This window comes from Astatotilapia calliptera, chromosome 23 (genome assembly GCF_900246225.1).
Source record: "Astatotilapia calliptera chromosome 23, fAstCal1.2, whole genome shotgun sequence".
Classification (NCBI taxonomy): domain Eukaryota; kingdom Metazoa; phylum Chordata; class Actinopteri; order Cichliformes; family Cichlidae; genus Astatotilapia; species Astatotilapia calliptera.
Window position 1 is genome coordinate 23,291,173 of NC_039323.1, and position 25,123 is coordinate 23,316,295.

The following is a 25,123-nucleotide window of genomic DNA, read 5'->3' on the forward strand; positions in this document are numbered from 1 at the left end:
CTCTCGTGTCAATTTTAAGGCCTGAAGTGGCACCCTGTGGCATCTTCCTGTGTTTTCTATTTCTAGTTTAATCTATGCAAACGTGACTCGCTTGTGCTGCCTGGTCTATAATATAAGTTTACAAACACCACTCCATACTTTGTGTTGTCAGCTCTTTCCCGGAAACATGTTTGATTTTAAAGAACTACTGGGCATCTCGATGTGGCTAAGGAGCTCAACAGAAAATAAAATGTATGTAAAAGAACAAAACAGTGCCACCTACGCAGTTTGATTGGCAGGTTGTTTCTGGAAAGTGCAGCACAGAGATGCAGCAGAACTGCGAGCCATGAAAGATGGAAATGAAGCAGAGATGAATACACTTTCCCCTGGTTCTCACCAAAGCTGCTTTATTGTCAGTGGCATTCTCTTAATTTAAGTCCAACTGGCTTGTACTTGCAGGGTATAAGGAAAAAAAGGCCGGGATCAGCCACTGAATCAAATATTTTGCATACAAATGGCATTTAGAAATGAGAGGATGGATCTGAAGTGTGACACGGGCTCCTGTGGGTGCAGTTTTATCTGCATTGAAGACTGAGCGGCGTTACGTAACAGTGTTGTTCAGAGGTGTCGCTGGAGGCGGAGGAGGGCACACAGGTTGGATGAATATAGGTTAAAGTGGAGTTCGAGAGAGGTTTACGACATATACATCACCCACAGCGGGAAATCTAAATGCAGGGCGATGTGTTCCACTAGCAATCTGATACCAAGTAAATACAGGTCCAATACTGCTGAGACCAATACTGATACCGATACTTTGATCCTATTAAGGCAGGTTACGTATGGGAGAGCAGTGTGTCAAAATGAATTTTTCACAATTCAGTTGGCTATGTTCTTAACTTCCCAGTAATCGCTCCAGTATCGATCTAATACCGATACCAGCATCAGTATCGATACTTGCATCGATCAGCCTACATCTAGCATCCACCTCACACCTACAACATGAAGGTTTCAGTCTCGAGAGATCCAGATGTACTTTCATTTCACATGACACTTTGCTTTACCTGAAGCTCAGACAAAGAAGCAGGAAAACCTCAAGCTTTCTGTCATTTCTTCTGTTTTGACAGTGAAGACATCTTCAGTGGCAATATATAGTAATATGAGCACATGTGATGCCATATGTTGTGAAAAAGGTGGTTTTTGACCTAAATTGATGACACTTGACACGCTGAAGTTAACACTACCTTTCAGTCTGTGTGAAAACCATTTATAATCAGAGCTGAAACTCCCCGAACAACAGATCTAACTTGTTTCTGCTTGGCTAAAAGCAAACCATGCTATTCTGTTATTCATTTTTTCTTTTGGGGGGTAAAGGGGAAAAAAAGTCTGCTGCACAGCAAATAGAGAGTCTCATATTCAATACACATGTTCACATGCAGCCGACATCACTTCCTGGAACGACAAACTGACAGTGCACGACCAAAAGCCAAGAGCTGAGAGGGATATTTGACTTGACAGTCCATGCTGAGGCAATTTTCCAATGTGGTTGAGCAACAAAGTTCTATTGTGCTTTGCTCTGTGCTGCATTGTTTAATTCTCCTCTAATTACTCGTCATTTATACAGCCTAAAGATCCCCACTCAAGGTAAGCTAAATTAAAAAACAAGCTCTGAAATGAAAACAGACTAAAGACTCTAGCGGGATAAAACCGAGTATAACCTCCTTTCTCTCCAGTTCAGTGACATGCAGTATTTCCCAGCCTGGTTTGCAGCCCGCACTAAGGCCTGCTGGTGAGTAATGTGTGATGGGTGTGAGCTCAGAGGGGTCGGCGGCCAGCGTGCAATCTCCTCAAAGCCGCTTTTGTGGTGCTGCTGGCTTGAACGCTCACTCCGGGCTATGGACAAAGAAGGGAGGGAGGAAAAGTGAAAGGGGTGAAGCTAGCAGCAGCTCCGTGGAGCAGTGAAAGAGAGAGTATGCGTCTAAGTGTGGCCAATCATACTCCTATTGAGGCTTTTGCAGTTGTAACACTTCCAGAAATCACGTCTGGCGTCTCTCCTCGAGACTGTTGCATTAAGGAGTTAAAAGGTCGGGGAGAAATTCTGTCGAACAACCCAATCAGGAGGCTGCTTAATATGTACAAATCCTTCAGTGAACTCTATGAAAGCCTGAGTTCATCGGCTGGATGGGTAACCAACTTTAACAGGGAGAGGGTTCATTTGGCTCAAATCATGTATCTAAAAAGAATACAATGAAAATAAAGAAGAAAAACAGGAGATAGTGAATACCTATTGTCACTTATATGCACTAGCACTCACAAAACAGAGGATTTTAACTAAAATGCCCTGAAATATCCATTAAATTTACATTTTAAAGAGTGCTAAGAGAGTCGATCCTATATGATTAATAAGACTATACACTCTACCACCGTTACAGACTACACAACAAATTTAAGGATAAACAAGTTCCTCTAAACCACATCATGACTCGGTACGCTTAATTACGACCATTCACATATGGGACACTCATAGAGAAATGTAGCCACAGTTACAGAAGTGCAAAAATATCTGTGTTAGATTGGAGAGGGAAAGCAGGAAAGACATTTTCTCAAGGTGCAGAAGTCAATCTATGAACTCACCAACCACCAAGACAGTGGACTGTGAGCAGGGCTGGACTGGGACAAATAGTCGGGTCCATATTTTTGGTCCAGGCAACCCACCATGATCGCTCAAAAAAAAAAAAAAAAAAAATATATATATATATATATATATATATATATATATATATATATATATATATGTATATATATATATACATATATTATACATGCACATATCATGTATACATTTCTTTTTTATTTAATTACAGATATTAGAACAGTTTTTAATCAGGTTAGAATATTCATTCATTTTACCTGAACCCTTAAATCGCTCTCTTCCTAATTATCTCCAGCTAGTTGTTACTGGTACTACTGTTCACTGTAGAGCAGCAACGACAGATAACATGTCGCTTCATTTGACACATTTTGCTGCATCTATTTTTACTTTCTTTTTATTGTTTTCTTTCAGCTTTCCAGCTCTACTTTTTTTCAACTTTTTCTATAGACTGTGTGGTTTGATTGAGACTCAGTTAGTTACCATTTAACACTTATACTGAAACTTCAAGCAAGAGCTGGTTTACATTTAGCATAAAGATGCATTTTCTAGCACTATGATTGGAGAAAATAACATATTTTAGAAATTATGTCAGTAAAAAATTCGATGTCTAACAGTAAAATCCTGATTGTTGCCACGTTGTAATGCTAACTTTGCTAGCATTAATTTTATCTTTTGGGCCAGAGCTAAATGATAAAGCTGATCATCCATGGGGGCAAGAGCTAGAGCTAAAGCTCTAAAACATAAAACCTTACAACTTCTGAATATATACTCTTAAGCCTAATGCTTCCAAATATGTAGGGTTAATAAATTGTTATATACTTTAGAATGGTTATACACTTGGGGGGAAAATATCTCCAACTCTAGGTATCATTGCTGTAAATGCCTGATCCTTCATGTAAAAGCATAATAAGACTTTCTTAAACAAAGCCACCTACAATAGCTAAACACCTTCAGCATGGCCAAAAGAGAGTGAACTATACCACCTAAACACCCTGTTATGGTTCATATGGCTGCACGTTTGTGACTTCCACTTCACCCAATGTGTGTGTACAAGAGCTGTAAGCTGAGGGAGGGGAAGAGGGAGAGCCATCGAGAAGAAGATGTATGTAAACCCATTTCCAAACAAATGGGCCCGACTGCACAGCAACGGAGAGAGGTGCCATAAGCGTCCAGCGTGCATAATGCCCGCATGAATCAAGACTTCCCGGCTGTTGAATGTGACCACACAAGCTTGCGTTTGAATAGCACATATCATCAACAACAGTCGCCGACCCTCAACAGCAAGGCCCCATTCTGAAGTTGGAAGTCACTGATCATTATTGTAAACGCCTTGAAACTGGAGGTAGCTAGCCACATTCAGTCACGCATACATGTTTATACAGTTTGTGTATGATTTAAGCAGAACCTTTGTTTTACAAAAACAGGGGAGGTTCAAAGTGTTGTGCTGAGGACAAATAAGGGACAAATAGAAGGCTTTTAAGAGCCTATGCAGCAGTGCATTTAGTTTTAGTATGCTCTTCCAGGAAGCCATTGCTACCAATAATTTCACTTCAATATGGTAATCAGTGACCACACTTTTAAAACTAATCAGAGCTTAGCTCCCTAGACCAGAGCTGTAAAATCATAATGCAAGGAGACAAACTGTATTAACCCTCTTGAGGCAGGCGTTGCCGATTTGCAACAGTTAAAAACTAACAACCTGATTACCCCACATACATATTTTATGAGGTTTTTTTTTACTCAGAAGTACCACTGCAGGACTTGGTTGTGCATTAGCAACAAAAAGTTTAATTTGAGCCTGAGAGGGTTAACTTTAGGAATGATTTGACACTAATAAAGTTGGTTAGAGGGTCTGGGTTACTCTTATCATGTTGTCCTTGGTGCGCCACTGCCAACTTCTCAACTAGCTTTTTTATTCGCATTTTCCAATAGACTTCCAGTTTCATATAATGAATGAAGTCCTGTGGAAATGTAGCCTGAAACTTCACATGGCTAAATTATTGAAACTATTGTCATGTTTTGGTTAAAAGGAGCCATTGTTGGATTTTTACAGGTTTCAGTTTTTGACTATTAGAGATGTCACAAGACCACAAGCCATTTTACAAGACATGCTAGTTAGATTATGCTTTGAAATCATCACCATGACCAGCTAGTGTCATTTAACTACCTTTCTAATATAGTTATCCTTGGTAAGTGGAGGAAGTTTGTCTTTACCGTCACATTTTTTTAAAATTCGGACACATACTTGATAGTTCCCAATAAAAAGGAGTATCGCTTGTTGTAGGAATTGAATGACTCTCATACATCATCTGTAATGTGTCGATAAATTTTACAAAAATGAACACAGTGGAGCATGTTTAAATACAAGTCCAGGACCGTTCAGGAAAAAGAATCCTTAGATTGTTAAAACAGTGCAAGAGAGTAAAGATCACCAACTTGCAGTATGAACGTTAGAGCCATTATTCTCAGAAATGAAGACTGTTGCTCATGTTTAAAGTTCAAACAATCTGAACGATAAACTGAGAACTGTCTGAAAAATATTTGTTTATAAACAGATTTAACCCTCTGATGAGTCTTTTTTTTAAGACAAGAAAGAGTATAAGAGCTATAAATTTTGTCCCCTGATTGCTAAAACGTTGATAACAGTTTTTTCGTTTGTTTTTAAGCCAAAAGTCATATATATATATATATATATATATATATATATATATATATATATATATATATATATATATATATATATATATATATTCAAGCAGCACATGGTGTCCAGGTCCAAGGGCTACAACAAAGTCAACTCTGGCGTTCAGCCTGCATTAACAGCCTTGTGCACACTCATTTTAGCATTTCCACCACTCCGATTACACATTCCTTACCTTCCCCTCCATCCAACCTGTGCTGGTCCCATTAGAGCTGTAGATTTTCTGCTCATTTACTAAGCATCATGCATCATCAGACAGATGCAGGTTTGCGCTGTCTGTCTGCATATGTGCGTCAAACCTGCACCCAGGCACAAACTCACATGTGCGCATGCGTATACACGGGGTGGAAAAGAAACCAAAATGTGCAGCTTTCTCTGCTCTGCAAAATACAATACCCACAAAATGCTGGTTCACATATACACATGATCACCCTGAGAGGCCTGGGTCTGAGCAAGAGCCCTGCCTGGGGATATGTGTGTGTGTGGGGGGGGGGGACTACCCTTGATACCCACAACCAACACAGCATGCATGGCAGCAACAGTATGTGTGTGTGTGCGAGCATGTGTCTACAAACACAGAAATGTGTTTGCACGCATTCGAGAGGCTCCACTGTGACACAACAAGGCCATTATTTATCCCCTGATTGGGATGAAGGCAACAGCATTGGATTTGCACTACGCTGTGGCTCCCATAAAGACCAAGAGACGACATTTCCTCCCCATTTCCCTCATGAATATCAAAGACGAGGCAGCGCCAGCGCCACTGCCACAGCAACACATAAGGAAAAATTACAGCCCTATTATTTTATTTGCATTACCTGTAATAGGCACCATATTGGGCGCTGTATTTATTGCCTTATCAGCAGCAGCTTGGCTGTAAACATTTGCTGATTTATTAGTCATCGGGCTATACCCAAACATCAGACGTAATTACTGAGCAAATAGCGCAAGGACGGGATCGGGAATTTGGCGGGTTTTGCAGTGGATTGACCAGACTTAGCATGGAGAAAGCAGGCAGCTTTAGCGCTGGAGGTAGAACGCATCTATCACAGATGGAAGATCTGTTTTTTTCCCCGCCGCTGGCTCGGACCCAGGCATGCCTATTGTAGCCTCGACAGGGAATCAAGAGAATGGCTATTATTTGTACAGCTCTATATCCAGAGTGAGTCCTATCAGGGATGTGGTTAGTGTTGTTTTTATTCTTTACCTGAGTGCCTGCTTCCATCCAATTATGTTGTTTGTCTTCTCAAAGACCCCAATACCTCTAGCTTTGTGCACCCCCCACCCCTCATCCTCCTCCTCCACGCAACCCTGCTCTTCCCCACGCTGTTCCACAAAAAAAAAGTTAGAACTAGATCCATTAAGTTGCTGAAATGAACACTCAAAGACAAACACACACACACAAAAAAGTGGCAGAGCGGGTTACCCTAGGTGCGCCCATTCTTCTGTTATCCAATTTTACTGGGATTTGGAGTGATTTGCGCCTCTCTCCCCGAGGGAAATAAATACTTTGATTAATGTAATCCTGGGCAGGGAGGTGCCACGAGCCCCCCTCTTCTATCCTCGGGGACCGCCACTGTTTAACAAACAAAAACAAAACAACAACAAAAAAGGGAGTAGAAGAAGACAAGGAACGTAAAAAAAAAAAAAAGCAGGAATGACATGCAGAGCGGCTGCAAACCAGGCCGCTGAGCCAAAGTATGAGTCTGTAGAGTTGATTTGCAGCGGATTTGGTTTATTTATTAATTACTCGGCTTAATAACAGAATATCAGTCTTGATTAGCATGTGTAATACAGGCTAATAGAACAGAAAAATAGCAGCGTGTCCGTAAACTGATTTGCATACACAATAAAACTGGGTTTGTTTTGATGCTGTTGCTGCTGGAGGTGGAGTGTGTGTGTGTGTGTGTGTGTGTGTGTGTGTGTGTGTGTGTGTGTGTGTGTGTGTGTGTGTGTGTGTGTGTGTGTGTGTGTGTGTGTGTCCATGCTGATGTGCTTTACATCTGTATGTGTGGTGCAGGAAAGGGAGAGGGGGATGGATGACTGTGTGGCACCCAGTGAGGGGTGGGGATAGACTGGGACAAAGCTGGAGCACACACGCACCTTTACCCCTCACTCACCTCCTCTCTCTTTTATTTCCTCCTACATGTGCCCGCCTTCACCTTATTCCATATGCGCTCAGCCTCAGTGCAACTTTTGACCTTTGTTTTTAAATTAAATCCTTTTAATTACAATCTGTTGCTCTTGCTCAACTTAAAACTTAGTTATTTTTTGCCTAATTGAAAGTGATTTTTTTAATTCATTGTCAAAAACACATAGAAAGAATTACTTATATATATATTTATATCCTCTCTTTAAAAAAAAGAAGCACAGCCATCTCTATTTTTCACCAAATTATAACATCCCTGCTGATTTCCAATCTGAAATCAATACCCGGCCCTGCTGATGCAACGCCTGAGCCAGGACTCTTGTTTGAAATGAGCACCAAGCATCACTACTGAGTGAGTCCTGCGATAACACTAAACATATAATCTTTACCTCCGCGTTGGCCTATTTGCAAGCTGTAGGCCTATAGTGCTTTCACCGACTAATACAGGGCAATTACCAGCCCCGTGTAGTGCAATATAACTCTACGGTGGCCTTTAATAATAGAATATTAATAAAGAGCCTCTGTCTCATTTGAATGGCTGAAGTATGTGTGTGTGGAGGAAAAAAAATCCCATTCATGTCTGAAATTGAAGGCATGTTTAATGCTTAGACTCAGTGTGGCCCATTTAATTAGCGGTACAGGAGCTACATTATCATTTAAGTGCTCCAAGTTGGATTCGGCTTTAAATCAACGTTTGGCCCCCGACGTGGGACGCACTCAACGTATGTCGCGTGGGGATTAGTGGGGGATAAATTATGGGTGCCCATAGGCAACTTATGGCAGCATAATTAAAATGGCGGGAAATGCATCAATATAATCTGAATGTTGGAACTTGTAGTGGTGGAGTGCCTCCCCAATAAACCGGAGGATGCAGAAAGTAGAGCCAGAGTGACCAAACTCGGCGATACTGCAAATTCTGACATCAACCTGATACGAAGTAAATACAGGGACAGTATTGCCGATACCAATACCGATATCTTTTACCTATAAAGGCAGCTTATTTAGAGGAGAGCAATGTGTCATGATTTTTAAATTCTGAACACATTTCAATGACTACTAAGTCACTGTGATTTTTACATTTCCAAAATAATTATGTATTTAACACAATTCAGCGGGCTACATACTGAACTTAGGTGATAAAAGCAAAATCTGAACCCTATGACGCTGCTATGATCTGATGCCAATACCAACGTTGGTATCGATACTAACGATATTTGAATGGCTCCACCTCTGGATATGTGAGGGGTTTCTAGGGGGACAGAGTGACACTTATTTAGTGTTTTTTGTTGTGTAGTGCAGGTGCAGCAAGTATACTCTGAATTAAATCAACTTTAAAATGTTGCTCCTGGCGATCTGTGCAACTTGGCTTCCTGCTACCAATAACCATCACTGTCAGAACGGGTGCATAACGCAGAGTGATAACATCCAGTGCTTTTGCTGCTGCTGCTGCTGCTGCTTGTAGTGAAGAGGGGGATGATGAAGACTGGATACTAAATGGCCGGTAGAGCAATACGGGGAGGGAGGAATTGCAAGAAAGAGCCTTTGACTTTGCTAATAATTATTAATGTCCCCGCGTCCTCGTCTGCTTCATATGGCTCTGACTCATGGCTCAGGCGGCTGCAGATGGCGGCTGAACCACTATGCATATGAACCGTGCAGGACTGCGCTCTCGCTGATAGGCTCCCGTCCCGGATCGATACAGACAGCATTCCTTAGAAAGCTCAAGTTTTACGCGGAGGTCTAAGACATATTTAGAAATATATATATATATATATATATATATATATATATATATATATATATATATATATATATATATATATATATATATATATATATATATATATATATATATATGTTTCATTTCATTATATATATAATATGGTGTGTTTGCCCCTGTTTTTCAAAAATGAGCACCACATCTTTGTTGCAGTGACCCACAGAAATCAGTCACTTTTCCTGCCGTGGGCGGGCGATATCTTAATTGCCAATCTTCCCCGTTCAGCCATCGATTCATGCCATAAAGTGGGAACGCACCTACGCATTGCAAGAAAGTATACATGTACGTAAAGCCCATTTCATGCCATTCAGTCACTCATACTTTAAAAAACAGAAGGGGGAGAGCTGAAAAAATGCACTGGCACACAGCAAGGTGAGGGTAAAAGGGTCCATTTTTTTCTTGCAGAATTACAATTTTCTTTTTTTTTTTCTTTTTTTTTTGGGGGGGGGGGGGGGGGGTAAAATCAGCTAACTAGGTTTGTGATTCAATGAAATAAACTCTTAAATAATTCAAATAAAGCCCACAAATATTAAAGAGGCAGGTTTTTTTTGGAGGGGGGTTGCAGTGTAAGCTGCACCATGAGTGAGCGCGACACCTGGCGGCAGCTTCATCATTCTCAATCAACGAGGCCAACAACGACTTGCAAACCGTTTCCTCCACCTCAGCACCGACCGGAGCGCCGAGAGGTGGAGAGGCCTTTAATGCAGCTCAAATACACGAGAATTTATTTAATAAATTACAAAAATTATTTACATTAATAAAAATCATGAAGAGTCAAGAATCTGGTGTTGATTTTTGTTCTAATTAATTTTAAGTTAACTTCTGCGCATATCTGAGATGAGTCATAAATGAGAAAACATCGTTAGAAGGCGATAATTAAAAAGAAATAACAGACAAATCAAGCGGGTTTGTTTGCCCCTCTCCTCCCGCTTGGAGCGGGCAGCACCGGTGCTGCTGGCCCGGGACACACCGAGCCCCTTTTCATCTCGACTCCAGTGCACAAACATACAGCTTAATGCGACCAGTGTTCCCCCTCTTTTATTGGGCTCACCATGGCTACCAAGCGCTGGGCTCAGAAATGCTCTGCCCCCTGAATCAATGAAGGGAAAGAGGTTTTTTAACCCGTGAGAAAAAGAAAAGAAAAAAAAGTCACACTCAGCAGCTCCTCAAATCAACTTCGACTGTAAAATATAACACAAACTTATTCCCTGTGCCCACTCCTCTCTTTGCCTTTATTTTAAAAAAAAAAGAAAAGAAAAGAAAGAAAGAAAGAAAACTTTTCTTGACGCTCACTGGAAGATCTCCAAAAACCAAAACACACACGACAAAATCTGAAGTCATCCACATTCAAATCCGCGCTATTTTTAAGCCCTTTTCTCTCCTCTCTCCTAAACTTTAAACAAACTCCACAGCAGTGGAAGATCGATTCGTATTAAAACCCATTTTCATACTGCACTTGCCTACGCGAACTCTCTGGAGGATTCCACTGAGGGGTTTCCACTCTCTCTCTCTCTCTCTCTCCCTGCTTAAAAATGTGATTGATTGCACTTTTCTCCGGTGGACATTCGCTACAAAGCAGCACAGCATCTGCCCGATATTTATATATATATTTAATTTAAAAAAATAATAATAAAAAAGAGAAAAAGAAAGGAAAGAAAGAGACGGGATGGCTGGGGCGCAAACTGCGCGAGCATATTGATTTTTACGCATTCAGGAGAGAGGAAACCAAAAACAAGAAGAAGAAGAAGAAGAAGAAGAAGAAGAAGAAGATGATGATGATACGAGTGCAGGCTGAAATGTCGTTTAAAGGACAGACAAGGTGGTGGTGGAGGTGGGGGAAAGAGAGCAAGCCACGAGCGAGAAGAAGAAGAACAAGAAGGCGATAAACTCCAAAACATCCCTCGTGCACAAAAAATAAACAAACAAATAAATAAATAAGCAAAGGTTATCGATGATTGTTGACTTACCTCGTGTCCGAGAAAAGTGGAGCTGGTGCCGGTGATGGTCGGTGTCGGTGAGTGTGTGTTGGGTGGTGTTGTGTGTGTGAGGTGGGGGGTAATAAATAAGCTTCACCGTTGCTCGCGTGCAGCCTGGAAACGGTTATCTGTGTGTCTTTTTCCTACGACTCAGTGCTCCCTGAGATTTTCTTCCCTCTGCCTCGACTGAGCAGGAGCTGTGCTCGGCTCCGCTATTATTTTCACCAAAATGTATGAAAATTTATGCAAATGAAAATCAGCACTAACTGTTCGTCTCTTGTTGTACTTGGGGATGATTTTTTCCCTCTCCCCCCCCCCCCCTTTTTTTCCTTTCTTTCTTTCCTTCTTTTTTTCATACACAATAAATGAACCCCACCACCCCCCACTACCCCACCCCACCCACCCCCAATCCGCAGCAGGGGAACTTGGGGGACCTTTTTTTGTAGTAAGCAAATAAATAATAAACACATCACATATCAGAGAGGAGTGGGTTTGTTTTCTTTCCCTGACTCCTCTTTTATGTATGTTACATATTTCTTCTTCTTCTGTTCTTTTTCCGGTCTTGTCTTCTCTGCATATGTGCTGTCACGTTTGTGCCGCTGGCCGCCTGAGACGCCCTTTCAAAGCTGCGGCGGTGTGGACTGAGCAGCAGTAATTTAGACAGAAATCCTCACTGTATATTAATGAATGGAGGGGGCCCCCACGGCTCTGGGCCCTAGCCTGCCCATTCAATGTAAACAAATCCACGCGGCTCCCTCGATTTTTGAGCCCAGTCCAAATTAAATCTGCTGGGGATGAGGAGGAGGAGAAGAAGAAGAAGAAGGGCGGAATGGGGGCGGTGGTGGTGGTGGTGGTTCACTGGCATGGAGTACACAGCTACTCGACCGCCTTATATTTGCTGTTAAATCCCATTTGCAATAAAAATCTTTGCGTCATCTTTGATTTGGGGAGCTTATGAGGCGATGTTGGGGGCTAAGGCGGGACATGCGCCGCTAATCTGCCTGAAATTCACCTGCTTACAGGCCCAAACCCAGCCAGTGGGTGCAGTGGGAGCTATATATCTGTGGCTTATTACCACCCATGCATGCGTATATAAGCACGCAGGGAGAGGGGGGAAATAGAGGGAGGGGTGGGGGGGATGTCCTCTCACAAAGGGCCCCATTCATCTCTGGGGGGGGGGGGGGGGGGGGGGGTCATGTGGTCATCTTGAGTGCCGGTGCAGGCCATGTCTCCGTAAAGGGCTGCTCAGCTCGCCCTTGTTTTGGTCACCACTTTTCTTGCCTCACCCCCAGGTGTTTTAAAAGTGACTCAATATCAATACCGATCAATACCGATATTTTTAACCCGCACGTAGGTGAGAGCAGTGTGTCTTTATTTATGACACGAGTCATCATCAATTTGCAAATTCTGAACATATATTAATGACCACAAAATAACTGAGATTTTTCTTTTAACTGTTAACTTTCTACAATAAGTAGTTAAGCTTTTCGTGCAGTGGCAGAGCTAGAAAATTTTACATGGGGGCCAGCAAGTGTGTGTGTTTGTGTGTGTGGAGGGTGGGGGGGGTCAAGGTAGGGTGGCACATACCTCTTTAGAGAAATAAGTGAAACTCACCCTGTATGTCAGTGGAGTCAACAAAATAGCCACAGGATATCCACAAAAACGACTATTTTTAAGCACACAAAAGTTGGGAGACAAAAAATGGTTCAGACATCTTTTATAGTGTACGTCTGAGTTGGGTTGGGGTTTTTTTGTCATTTCCACCCCCCACCCCCCCCCCCCAAAAAAAAAAAAAAAACTAGAACTAACACTCTTCAGCAGGCTACATACTGAACTTGGAGGATAAATACAAAATATCAACCCTATTGTGCTAGTTTCAATCTGATATCGATACCAGTGTTTATATCATTATTATTGATATTTGTATCAATCGTCCACATCTGTTAACTGGATGTAAGATACAGGATGGCAGTCTCACCTGAGCCTGTTTTTTGCTTCTTTGTTTGCTCTCTTCAGCAGGTGGATTTAGACAAACCCCACAATCCTGAGACTGTAAAGCCCTTTTTTTGTACACTTCTGTCCCAGAGAGGAGTGACTCCCCAAAACTAATCTTCTTATCCACTAAAACGTGCATATTTGTCTGTAAAGACACACGTGGAAGACACCAGAGAGCGTTTATCTTGATTATGGTTTAAATGTCAGTTTATCCAAACTTTATTTCCCCCGCGCTCCTCATCCCGTTTGTGTACTAGCATCTCACCACTATTTACTACCAAGTTGTACCCCAGGTTTTGTTTGGACTGCAATTAAAAATCAGCCAATCGGAACAGCCGGAAGGAGGGCTCGTGCGCCCGGAGCAAGGCTGGCAAAAAAAAAAAAAATCTGCCAATCACGCCCCGGGTAACCAATCAATGCGGACGCACGGGGGTAAAACACCGCGTCCTCTGGCTGGGAGGTGGGGAGGGTAGAGGACTTGGGGGGTGTTGGAGGGGGGCGGGGCTGTCTGGAAGAGAGAGAGAGAGAGATATAGAGAGAGAGAGGCAGGGGGAGAGAGAGTGAGAGAACAAGCGAATGAGAGAAGAGGCTCGCGAGCAGCGCCGCGCACTGTTCCACTGGATTGTACTTGAACGGGAGTTTGCGGTTTGGCAGGTTTATACACATCAAAACAGAACAAAGAGACGGGCTCGAGCACGGCCACAGCGCCGGGAAACAAGAGAGGAGAAAAAGAAGAAAGCGAGGGGAGAAATCTCAGCGACTGAATTACAAAAGAACTGAGGACACTCCGCTCATGGTTTCCACATCTACACGGGGACATAAACCGGGACTTTGTACGCTGTGGAGAATTTGCGAGGCTGTTCTTTTTTTTTTTTTTCCTTCTTCTTCGTGTGTTTTGTTTGTTTTCTGCGGCCACCGAAAGTTTGCTTCGGGACAAGCGCGTGCCGTTTTTCTTATTTGAATTTTTAATGTTCGCAGTCTCACCCCAGCCAGAAACTTTCGAGCCGGACAGCACATGGTTTGAAAAAGGGCTTCTGAAAGACTTGGATGTTTTAATCCCAGCAGTAGAATGTTGTAAACACGAGAGGATTTTATCCACTTTTTTTTCTACTCCAGGATTTTTATTTTATTTTTCCGATGGTGTTTGCCAAAGAGAAAAAAAACCCTCTCCGTACTTTTAAAAGTTTGAATAATTCATGAGATACGATTTGCCTGCTCGAGAGAAGTGACGGTTTTAGAAAAAAAGAAGAAGAAAAAAGGGGGAAGAAAGAGAAAGAGAGAAAGGGAGGGGGGTTATCCACAAACATATTCATAAGGGGCTGACGGAATGGCCACCGCGGCTTCCAATCCTTATCTCCCCACCAATAGCATCTTATCGTCCGGCTCCATCGTGCACTCTGACTCCGGAGGTGGTGGCATGCAGCCGGGCAGCGCTGCGGTTACCTCCGGGTCTGGGGGCTACAGGGGGGACCCCACGGTCAAGATGGTTCAGAGTGACTTTATGCAGGGCGCCATGGCAGCGAGCAACGGGGGGCACATGCTGAGCCATGCCCACCAGTGGGTGACGTCCCTCCCGCACGCCGCCGCGGCCGCAGCGGCGGCCGCTGTGGCCGCGGCGGAAGCCGGGTCCCCCTGGTCGTCGAGCCCGGTCGGGATGACGGGCAGCCCGCAGCAGCAGGACGTGAAAGGATCCGGCAGAGACGACCTGCACACGGGCACGGCTCTACACCACAGGCCCCCCCACCTAGCTCCCCATCAGACTCACGCCGGGAGCTGGGGCAGCACCACGGCGGCTCACATCAACTCCATCTCCGGGGGCCAGCAGCAGCAGCAGTCGCTCATCTACTCCCAGCCCGGAGGCTTCACTGTCAACGGCATGCTGAGCCCGGGCGGACAGAGCCTGGTGCACCCAGGGCTGGTGAGGGGGAACACCCCGGACCTGGACCACGGCAGCCACCACCATCACCATCACCACCAGCATCCGCACCACCAGCACCACGGAGGCGGAGGAGGCGGAGGTGTCAACAGCCACGACCCGCACTCGGACGACGACACGCCGACCTCGGACGACCTGGAGCAGTTCGCCAAGCAGTTCAAGCAGCGGCGGATCAAGCTGGGCTTCACGCAAGCAGACGTGGGCCTGGCTCTGGGCACCCTGTATGGGAACGTCTTCTCGCAGACCACCATTTGCAGGTTCGAGGCTCTGCAGCTCAGCTTCAAGAACATGTGCAAGCTGAAGCCTTTGTTGAACAAGTGGCTCGAGGAGGCCGACTCTTCCACGGGCAGCCCTACCAGCATCGACAAGATCGCGGCGCAGGGGAGGAAGCGAAAGAAGCGCACGTCCATCGAGGTGAGCGTCAAGGGGGCTCTGGAGAGCCACTTTCTAAAATGCCCCAAGCCCTCGGCCCAGGAGATCAGCAGCCTGGCGGACAACTTGCAGCTGGAGAAGGAGGTGGTTAGAGTGTGGTTTTGCAATAGGAGACAGAAGGAAAAACGGATGACGCCCCCGGGAGTGGCGCAGACGCCGGAGGATGTGTACTCTCAGGTCGGCAATGTGAGTGCAGAAACACCGCCCCCCTCCATGGACTGCAAACGAATGTTCAGTGAAACATAGAAACAGCACAGCAGAATATTTTATATCAAATTAAAACTGTTTAGGACATAAAAGCAACACCATACAGACTATCGCCAAGATAGACAAAAAAACAGAAAAAAGACAGCAAAAAACATTTTTTTGATACTGTGATTGTGAGGGAATATGAATGAGACTGCAAAACAAAAACAAGAAAAATACAAAAAAACAAAAATGTGTTATCTATTTTTCACCAGAAACAAAAAACCTTCACCCCTTCCCTTCTTTTTTTCTTTTTGTGTCCTCCCCCCTCTCTTCTTCCAGGCCCTTAAAGAAATGTCTTTACCTAAAAGGTTCCTTCTGCTTTTTTCTTTCAGGGGCATTTTTTAGTAGATTACTTAAAAGATGATGCAAGTGAAGCGAGCGACCAGAGGGTGACAACCACAAGTTCATTCCACCAGGTAATTTTGGCGCATTGAGACAACAACCAAGAGGAAACCCAAGTATTTTTTATTATTATTATCATTATTATTACTATGATTATGACGATGATGATTCCGTTTAAAAAAAAAGAACGAAAGAAAAAGAAAATTCTCTGTCCCTCCAAATCCCCATAAAACAAAAAAGGACAAATTAAAAAATATCACCCCTCATTTCTCATTTTCCTGTGTTTGACTGAAGAAACAACAAAGGACGCTCTTTTTTTCTTTTTGGGGCTTTTACATTTTAATTATTTTTTTGTATATTCAGAAATGGGACTGAACCGCCCCTTTCTACTTCTCCATGCCCAACAATAACAAGAGAGACAGGAGGGGGGGGTAAAAACTGCAACTGTGTGAAGAAGAGTGACATCCACGAGGCTTCCTTTATCATTTGCAGCTTCTTTTTGAGGTGGACTGCATGGTTTCACTTATGGAGAATTAGGGATTTTTTTTTTTCTTCTCCTTCCCTTTTTTGTTTGCCATCTTTGAGGCCCCTCACGAGAAAGAAAAGACGAGCAGGACCAGGACTGACCTGAAAAAAAAAATACAAAATCCTTCACGTGGGAGCTTCTTCGATTCTACCTATTATTATTATTATTAATATTATTATTATTATTATTTAATGGACACCACGAGTGGATTTTTTCTTCTTCATATAAAAACACATATATATATATTTTTCCCCCCTCATCAACAAATAGAGACATTTGCAAAAGACTCCAGCTGCACTTCTTTGAGAGAAAAAGGACAAAAAAAGAAAAAAAATTCTGTTGCCAAGTGTGACTGAGTGGGTGCTGTGGATATCCTATTAATGCTGCCCTTTGTAAGCAGTATTCTTTGGTAGGTTTTAATAAACAAAAAGAAAAGAAAATGAAAAAAAACTGTAAAGGCGGCAATATAGATCACTAGATCAGATACTGATCTGAGTTATTTACTTTATATTTTTCATCCAAAAATGACTTGTTTTAATATTTTATTGGGAATACTTTCAACACGGTAATTTATTTTTCTTGCCCCCCACCCTCCCCACCCCTTCCTCCTCCTCAAGGAACTTGTGTAAGATGCTTTCCCCTCTCTTGTTTTTATTGTTTTGTTTTTTTTTTTAAAAATATGTGTAAATATATATGTATATATATTTACATATATATAAAAAAATTGCCCTTATTTGTTTAATTTTGTTTTCTAAAGGAGCACAAATCACCATAAGCTGACCGTTGTTAGGTAATAAGGGTATATTTTGATGTGATCAGTTTGATTGTAATTTAATTTCAGTAGTGGTTCCGTACGAGCTGATTGAGACACAATAAATTTGTTAGAATGAAACGCAGTCATGTTGTGTTTTCCACTTTTATTTACTCATGTATTTAACACAAAAGCTCAAAAATAATCCAGATGCTGTTATTTGCGTGCACAGCTGCAGAATAATAATAAAACGCGGGATTCATTTATTTAAAAAAAAAAAAACAGCGCCGGGATTTGTTGATGTAGTAAGAGTGCGTGATGATGGGGTAAAGGTGCAGTAGTGTTCTCATCATCGTCATCATGCCTTAACTGTGTGTGTGTGAGTGGAACATCGCGGTCAGCTGCAGGCCTGCACAGTGCATGTGCTCGTCTGGCTGTTTGTTTACATCTGCTGCCTCTTCAGGGCCTGCGCAAAAAGCAGGAAAGTTAGCCTTCAGGCTGGGAAATGGTTCCTACTTATATTTAAAACAGAAATAAGTAAATAGGATTAAAACGAGTGTCTCTATTGTGTAGTTTTAAAACAAACGACTGTGGTTTTACAGTAATTCTGCTGTTTTGTATATTCACACACACACATATATATATATATATATGTGTGTGTGTGTGTGTGTGTGTGTGTGTGTGTGTGTGTGTGTGTGTGTGTGTGTGTGTGTGTGTGTGTGTGTGTGTGTGTGTGTGTGATACAGGTACAGTAGGGCGCTGTGGGTTAGTGTCGCTGCTGTGTGGAGCCTCCTGATGTTCTGGGGTTGTGTGTTATGTAATATTTAAGCTCGCAGTCCAGATAAACACACTCAGCATCATGTTTGGGGATTTTTTTTTCATCCTCCTGCTTTAATTCTGCTCAACATTACGAGAGGCTAATCCGCACAATGATTTCCTTAAGTTAGACTTTATAAGCCGGCTGCCTGGCTCTCCTCTGCCCCTCGCTGTGCAGGTGTGTTTGGGTCCACGGGCTCCATAAACCCGGTGAGGCTGACATGTTGTTTTAGGATCCGGGGCAGTGGGTCACTGAGGTTTTTAAGCACCGAGTGTGTCCACAGCTCAGCACGGTGCAGTCTGACAGGGAAATATACCAGCCAAACAATATCACTAATAGCGCCTGCGCAGACCAAAAAAAGCATCTTGTAATGTTTATCTTCCTGTAGTAAATCTAAATTATTTTTATTATTGTTGTTGTTATCATGCAAATTTTATCACCATGAAAACGTGTCCCTGTCTTTCAAACTTTTTTTTTTTAATTTGTACTGAAAATATACAAAATATATAGATATTTTGTTTATTTCACTTTTTTTTCTGGAGTTGTCTTGCTCGCCTATTCAGCAAAAACTCACCAAACGTGTCCTCGCGCTGCAGGATTTTGAATTTCGCGGATGATTTCCCTATACTAGTTGCTTAGCAACTGAATTCAATGATATAGAGAGAAGTGGGCATCATTTTTCTTTGTCTCCATTAGTAAAAGTGGCAGCAGAGGAGGCACGCTGCTGCACGTGAAGCCAGCAAAAACAAAACAAACAAAAAAAAAACTTTACACCCTCTCTCGTGCATTTTTGCCTTTTAAAAAATAATATAATTAATTAAAATATTTTAAAAGGTGCCGGGCTGCTTGTTTAATTGTGTTTAAATTACAAATAAATAAATAAATATGTGGGCGTGCTTATGAGACAGTAAACATTAAAATAAAATAAAAATAAAATACCGCGAGGTTCTAGTTTGGCCTACCTATTGCACGCGCTCATTATGCATGCAGTTCCTGTGCTCCTCTGCATAAAAAAAAAAAAAACCCAAAGAGTAAGTCACGTGACTCGCCGAGATAAGACCTTCAGCACAGGCAGGAACAATCGAGGTTCCTCTGCAACAAATCCCACACTTGTGCGTTTACGTTGCGTTTATGGATTCCAACCAAAAAAAAAGACACAGACACACACAAAGAAGAGGAAGAAGAAGAAAAATAGCTTTGAGAGCATCCAACAGTTTGCTCTTGCACAAATATCCCAATCTAGAGAGACATTTTAAACCAAAGGGCGACACAAGAAACACACACAGGAGGGGGAAAAAAAGAGTTTCAAATCTCATAATGGGTTTTGATCCGCCTATTCTCCAACAGCTTTGCCTTTTTCATGGGTTTTCATAGCCGTGTTGGCAGCAGTAGCACGCGGGTGTGCATGCATGTAGGTGTGCGTGCGCGCACCGGTAGGCCCCGGGAGCTGGGAGCGCTTCGCTTTCCCCGCTATTGATTCTGGGGACGACGGTGGCCCGACAGGCTCGCCTCGCCCGTCCGCGCTAATTAAAGCCGCTCGTTGTCACAGCTATGCGCTCTTTAAAACCAGGCTTCAGCAGGGTGGAGGGCGGGTGGAGGGACTCCAGATTTTTCCTATAAATCCAAACTTTTGATGATAAATATTTCATGGGCCTTCAATCAGCCGCCGACACACACACATACACGCAAAGTCTGCTTGAGCGCAAGAAATCTAATAAAAAAAAAACAGTTACTTAATGAGATTCATATTTCAGTAAATGCTTCTGTTTGAATAAAAATAAATACAGTCTATTTGACTGCGACGTTCACGCTTGAATACATCCACCCAGACTTACAGGTGTTTGGGTTTGTTTTTCATAACGTTTTTACTGTTTTTAAATTAATAATACGCACCTCTGAAATCATATTTATACCCACCCTGTTTCAGAGGTTTTGAGCGCATTTACCACGCACAGGGTTTCTACTTTTAACAAGGCCCCGCACAACTTCCTCACTTTCTTGGCTCCACTTTCTCTGAAAGCACACCTATGGGGCAGGTGGGTGCCGGTCTCGCCCTCTGACCTGGTGAAAATGTGCATACGCACAACTGGATTCTCCCTTCAAACCCTCCACCCACCCACCCACCCAACCACACACCCACCCCAAAAACCACCACGTTCATATTTACTCCACGTGTCGGGCGCATGAATATGGATTATTCAGAGCTGCTCTCCGCAGGGAGCCTTCCGCTTCCACGTCTACATGGATTTATGTGTGCTGCAGAAGAGAGGGAGAGGGAGAGAGAGACGCTCAGAAAAACCTATCCCCGTCTTCTGACTTCTGATCGTCATTAACAGTGGGTAGGATTTCCAGCCACCATGGCGCTTTATTTCACCCCACTCGTGTCCCGGTTGTCGGGCTGTCATCGTGGAAATTTTACGAGAAATTGTGGGAGCTGCTACAGGGTCAGTTTCAATTTTTGTGTGAAGATAATTCCCCATTTTTAAAAATTTTTTATTTTACTATATTTACAATTTAATATACATTCCGCAAACTAATAATAATAGTATATTTTATTATCATAAATCTAGTTTTATTTGTGAGTTATTTGTAATTTATTCTGAATTATTTATTAGTAATTAAGTAAATAGTTTTGTTTATAATTTCATTTATTCGTAATTTATTTTTGTTTGTTTTGAATTCATTTTACAGCAATTGTACAGATTTTTTTCAAACGCACTATAACTAAGGTTGACGCAACTATTTTAGTTATTCTTTTACTAGTCATCGTTATTCTTACCCCATTATTATTAATAATATTGTTATTATTATTATCATCAGTATTTGCATATTTGTATGTAAATATAAAAAGAAAGTGGCATGCTAGACATTTACGGGAGACTTTTTTTCCCTCCTCTTCTCTCGACATCAGAATATCTATCAGAGTCAAACAAAAGCAGTAGATCATAACAGGCCTCCGTGTAAATACAGCTTATCAAGACTCTATTGTGGCAGCAGGGAGAGAAGAAGAAGAAGGAGAAGAAGAAGGAGAGGAGGATGTTTTAAAATATGACGTGACTCTCGGGGGTTTCCTCTCTATAAATTGTGAAGGTCATGGTTTTGTGAGCAGGCAGGATGGATAGGTGGAGGAGGAGGAGGGTGGGGTGAATGGAGTCTGAAGGCAGCTCAGCTCTCACAGAGGTAATGTGCTTCAGCACCTCATCTGCCTGCGTGCATTTCAAAAGCGCAGAAAGCCTGCGCGCTGAAGTCTAATGTTTGTGGGGGTTTTCTACTCCTCTTCCTCTTTTTAAATCTTTAACTTTAACTCAGCAACACGAGAGCTTTGATTAGCAGTTCAGATACAAAATGCTCCATTAAAAAAAACCAAAATGATTATTGATTATTTAGACACGAGATTTTCAAAATAAATTCACCTCAAACGCTCCTCCACATCCCTGTAAGTGTTTCTCGCCTTTACACTGATGTGCTTCGGGTTTAAAATACCGCTAAAGTGTTTTTTTAAATTATTATTAGTATCATTGTAATTGTTTGTAATAATCATGTAATAAGCACATAATTCTCATAAGTGCGTCACGGGAATTAAAATTTCTTATTATGAAGGCGGTAAATAAACACACTTACAGGAAAGTTTAGTAGCAGCGAAATTCCTTTTTTTGTTTGTTTGTTTTAAGTCACACACACACACACACACACACACACACACACACACACACACACACACACACACACACACACACACACACACTATTGCAGTAAGTTGTATTTTCCAAAGGAAGTTTTTAGACGAAAAGTAGTCCCGTTTGTTTTTTCTGTTGCGGGTCAGTGCGCAGACTACAGACCCCACACACCCCTCATTAATTATTATATCATATTATATAATATACAACATATACAATATATCAAATGAAATCAGGTGTTCATACGTGTGTGTGTGCGTAATTTTAGTCTCTGCGTGTTGTGTGTGGCTCACTTTGTGTCCCTGAAACGCCTCACTGAGAGGGAAAAGTTATATAGACAAATACAGAAGAAGCCCAGAAAGTGAAACTAGACTTCTAACCCCTCTTCATCCGCCTTTAAGCTCATCAAACACAAACGTGGATCTCTTTTACACTAAAAAAAAAAAAAAAAGGAAAAAAGCTTGAATAAATCCAGCTCACCTGTCAGTTCCCTCCATATTTACCCGCATTAAAGTGACTTAAACAACAACTCCTTCACGTTTTCATGAGTATTTTTCCACAATCAAAGCCTAATCTAATCCAGACATCTTCTCCACACACCCCACCTCCCCCCCGTCCCTCCATCCTCTTTTCTTTTTTTCTTTTCTTATAACCACAGCTTCTCCTCTCCGGTTTCCCTGACCTTACAGCGCCACCCAGTGGACGCTCGAGCTGACTCCCCGTTTGATTTTTCCAGCTCCCCTTGTCATTATCTCCAGCAGAATCAACAACATCCTTAATCAGAGTTAATTAATAAACCTGACATTTTCGTTTAGCTCGAGATTGTGTGCAGGTCTGCAAAGGTTTTAAGTCACTTTGTGTCATTTTGTGGACTTCAGGCTGGAAAGTTAGCCATGCAGATACAGGAAATGGGTTTAATGAGCATTTATTTAAAAAAATAAAAATAAAAAATACAATGCTATCCATTATTTATTAATTAAAGCTGAACTTCTTATTGCTTTTTTTTATTATCATTATTTAAGCATTACAATCACTGAGCACCGATGGAGTATGTGATGTGTGTTTATCAGACCGACCTGTCAAAATCTCTACATTTTCAGCTTTTCATCACTTAAATAAGAAGCTAAAGAGCTCTTTGGTATCTCCTGTTGGTTCATTGATTGTCTAATCTCCTTTGCAACACTTTTGTACACTTTGTAGCTGTCCAGACGAGTACGGTCTCCAAGTGTTTATGCCATCCAAGTTAATGCCTTCTTCTTGAGCAATCAAAGCAAACAAGTTGAGAACGTTCTGGATGCTTTGAGAGGAAATCTGTTTCTTGCAGATTCAGCTATAGATGTAACCATGTCATCACTGGGAACTTGTTCCTGGTCTTGATATGATTCTTTAAACATTAGGCAGCTTTGGCTGTTTTATCTTTCTCGTTTTTAATTGTTGTAATTTTAATATGTTTGTCTGAAACAGGTCTCTCTTGTAATTGAGACAGTCTCAGTCTAACCTGTATAAATAAAGGTTAAATAAAAAAAAACATTACTTAATAATATTAATAACATTACTGAATATTACTTAATATTTTTGGCTTTATTTATACTACAGCACTTGGGTATTATCGGTGGCTCTAAAAAACCATTTGATGGTAAATATGATAAATATAATATTTTTTTGCAAATTACACACATTTTGCATCTCCCAAAAATAGTAGCTGTTTTCATGCTTATTTTGAAAATTTTATCACCACCTCAAAGGGTTTCCTGTTGGCATCTGTTCAGCTTTTTTCAGTTGTGATGCAGTTTTGGGAGGGGGGGGATTGAGATCTTGTTTTGCAGCATCCTCGGTTAAACACATGCTACACCCGTGCTCATGATCCCACATAAAAGACAGCCAACCGGGCTTTATTTGTAGCCATGGGAACCAGGAAGCTAGTTAGTGATCTTTCACATTTTCTCCTGCTGTAGATTCGGGTGATGCGAGGTTGAGACTGGCTTTTCAGTCTGTGCACATGCGTTTGGAAAAGCTGCTTTGTGGTGTTGTTGTTGTTCCTGCTAAGGCTACACCACTGATCTGTTATCATTAATGTGTTGGTTCTTTTCTGTGAAGAAGCATCTAGTTCACTGTTAGTTTTTAGTTTTATTTAGGTTTGGTGAAAATGGAGGAAATGGCTTTCTTGAACACTTATTTTTGATTCCATGCAGTAATCTGAGTACTTACTCACTTAATGTATTGATTTTTTCAGTGTTTTTTTTGTTTTGTTTTGTTTTGTTTTTGTTTTTTTTGTTAATCTAACTGATCCCCCCTCAGATGAAAAAAATGTTGTCAGGGGCTCAAAAATCCTCTTCCATGCCTTTAATGTTTCAGTGAGTTTAATTAGACTAATTTTAAAGTGTGTCTAGGCTACTTTTAGCTTATTTCCAGTTACCCTATAGTTACTTAACTTATAACTTTCTGTACCTGATTTAGTATTTTATCCATTTATCCACTATTCAATTTTAATTTTGTAGCTAACATCTTGTTTCTATGGTTAGCTAACAAATTTAGTTATTTAGCCATACTTATGTTATGTTTAGCTGTTACTATTAGCCATATTTCTTTGGCAAATCAATTTATATATATTATAAACACACTTTTAGCTGTCTATGCTCATCAGTGCATATCAAAACTTGTCAATACATGCTTATCAATAGTTTTATCTGGCTAGTTTGACTCAGTTCATAGTGTTAGCTTAAAATTGAACAGTTAGCTATATTTTGGGCAAAATAACGTAATAATATTATATTCTATCCATACTTTAAGCTTTCATGCTAAAAGTGTTTTACCACTTTTATCAAGCTAGTTCAACTCTTAACTCAGAGTGGTAGCAAATTAAATACTAATTATTTAGCAAATTCATATAGCTGTGGGTTTTTATAAATAATTTTAGCTAGCTACTTTTTTCCCATTATATTTAGCTAATGATCTGCTAATAATTTGTCGAGCTATGCTACTGGATAATATTTCTCCTGGAAGCTATCCGGTTGTTCAGTCTGACGTCACTAGCCGTGTCTGGGTCTAAACTCCGCTGCAGGTCCATATATCAAACGATCACTGTGGCATTACTGAGAGCTGAAAAACTGTCTAAAGTCTTTCATCTTTAATAAAATGATCAGCGTTCTGCTCTACCAGGTGT

General features: G+C 41.6%; 1 protein-coding gene across 1 annotated transcript; it reads left to right on the forward strand.

The window, feature by feature from the left end:
- Positions 1-14,367: 14,367 nt before the first annotated feature.
- Positions 14,368-16,410, forward strand: LOC113016210 (POU domain, class 3, transcription factor 3-B). The gene is made up of 2 exons (XM_026158860.1): positions 14,368-15,784; positions 16,180-16,410. The coding sequence occupies exons 1-2, from the start codon at positions 14,558-14,560 to the stop codon at positions 16,279-16,281; spliced, it is 1,329 nt and encodes a 442-aa protein (XP_026014645.1). The 5' UTR covers positions 14,368-14,557; the 3' UTR covers positions 16,282-16,410.
- The last annotated feature ends 8,713 nt before the right edge of the window (positions 16,411-25,123 follow it).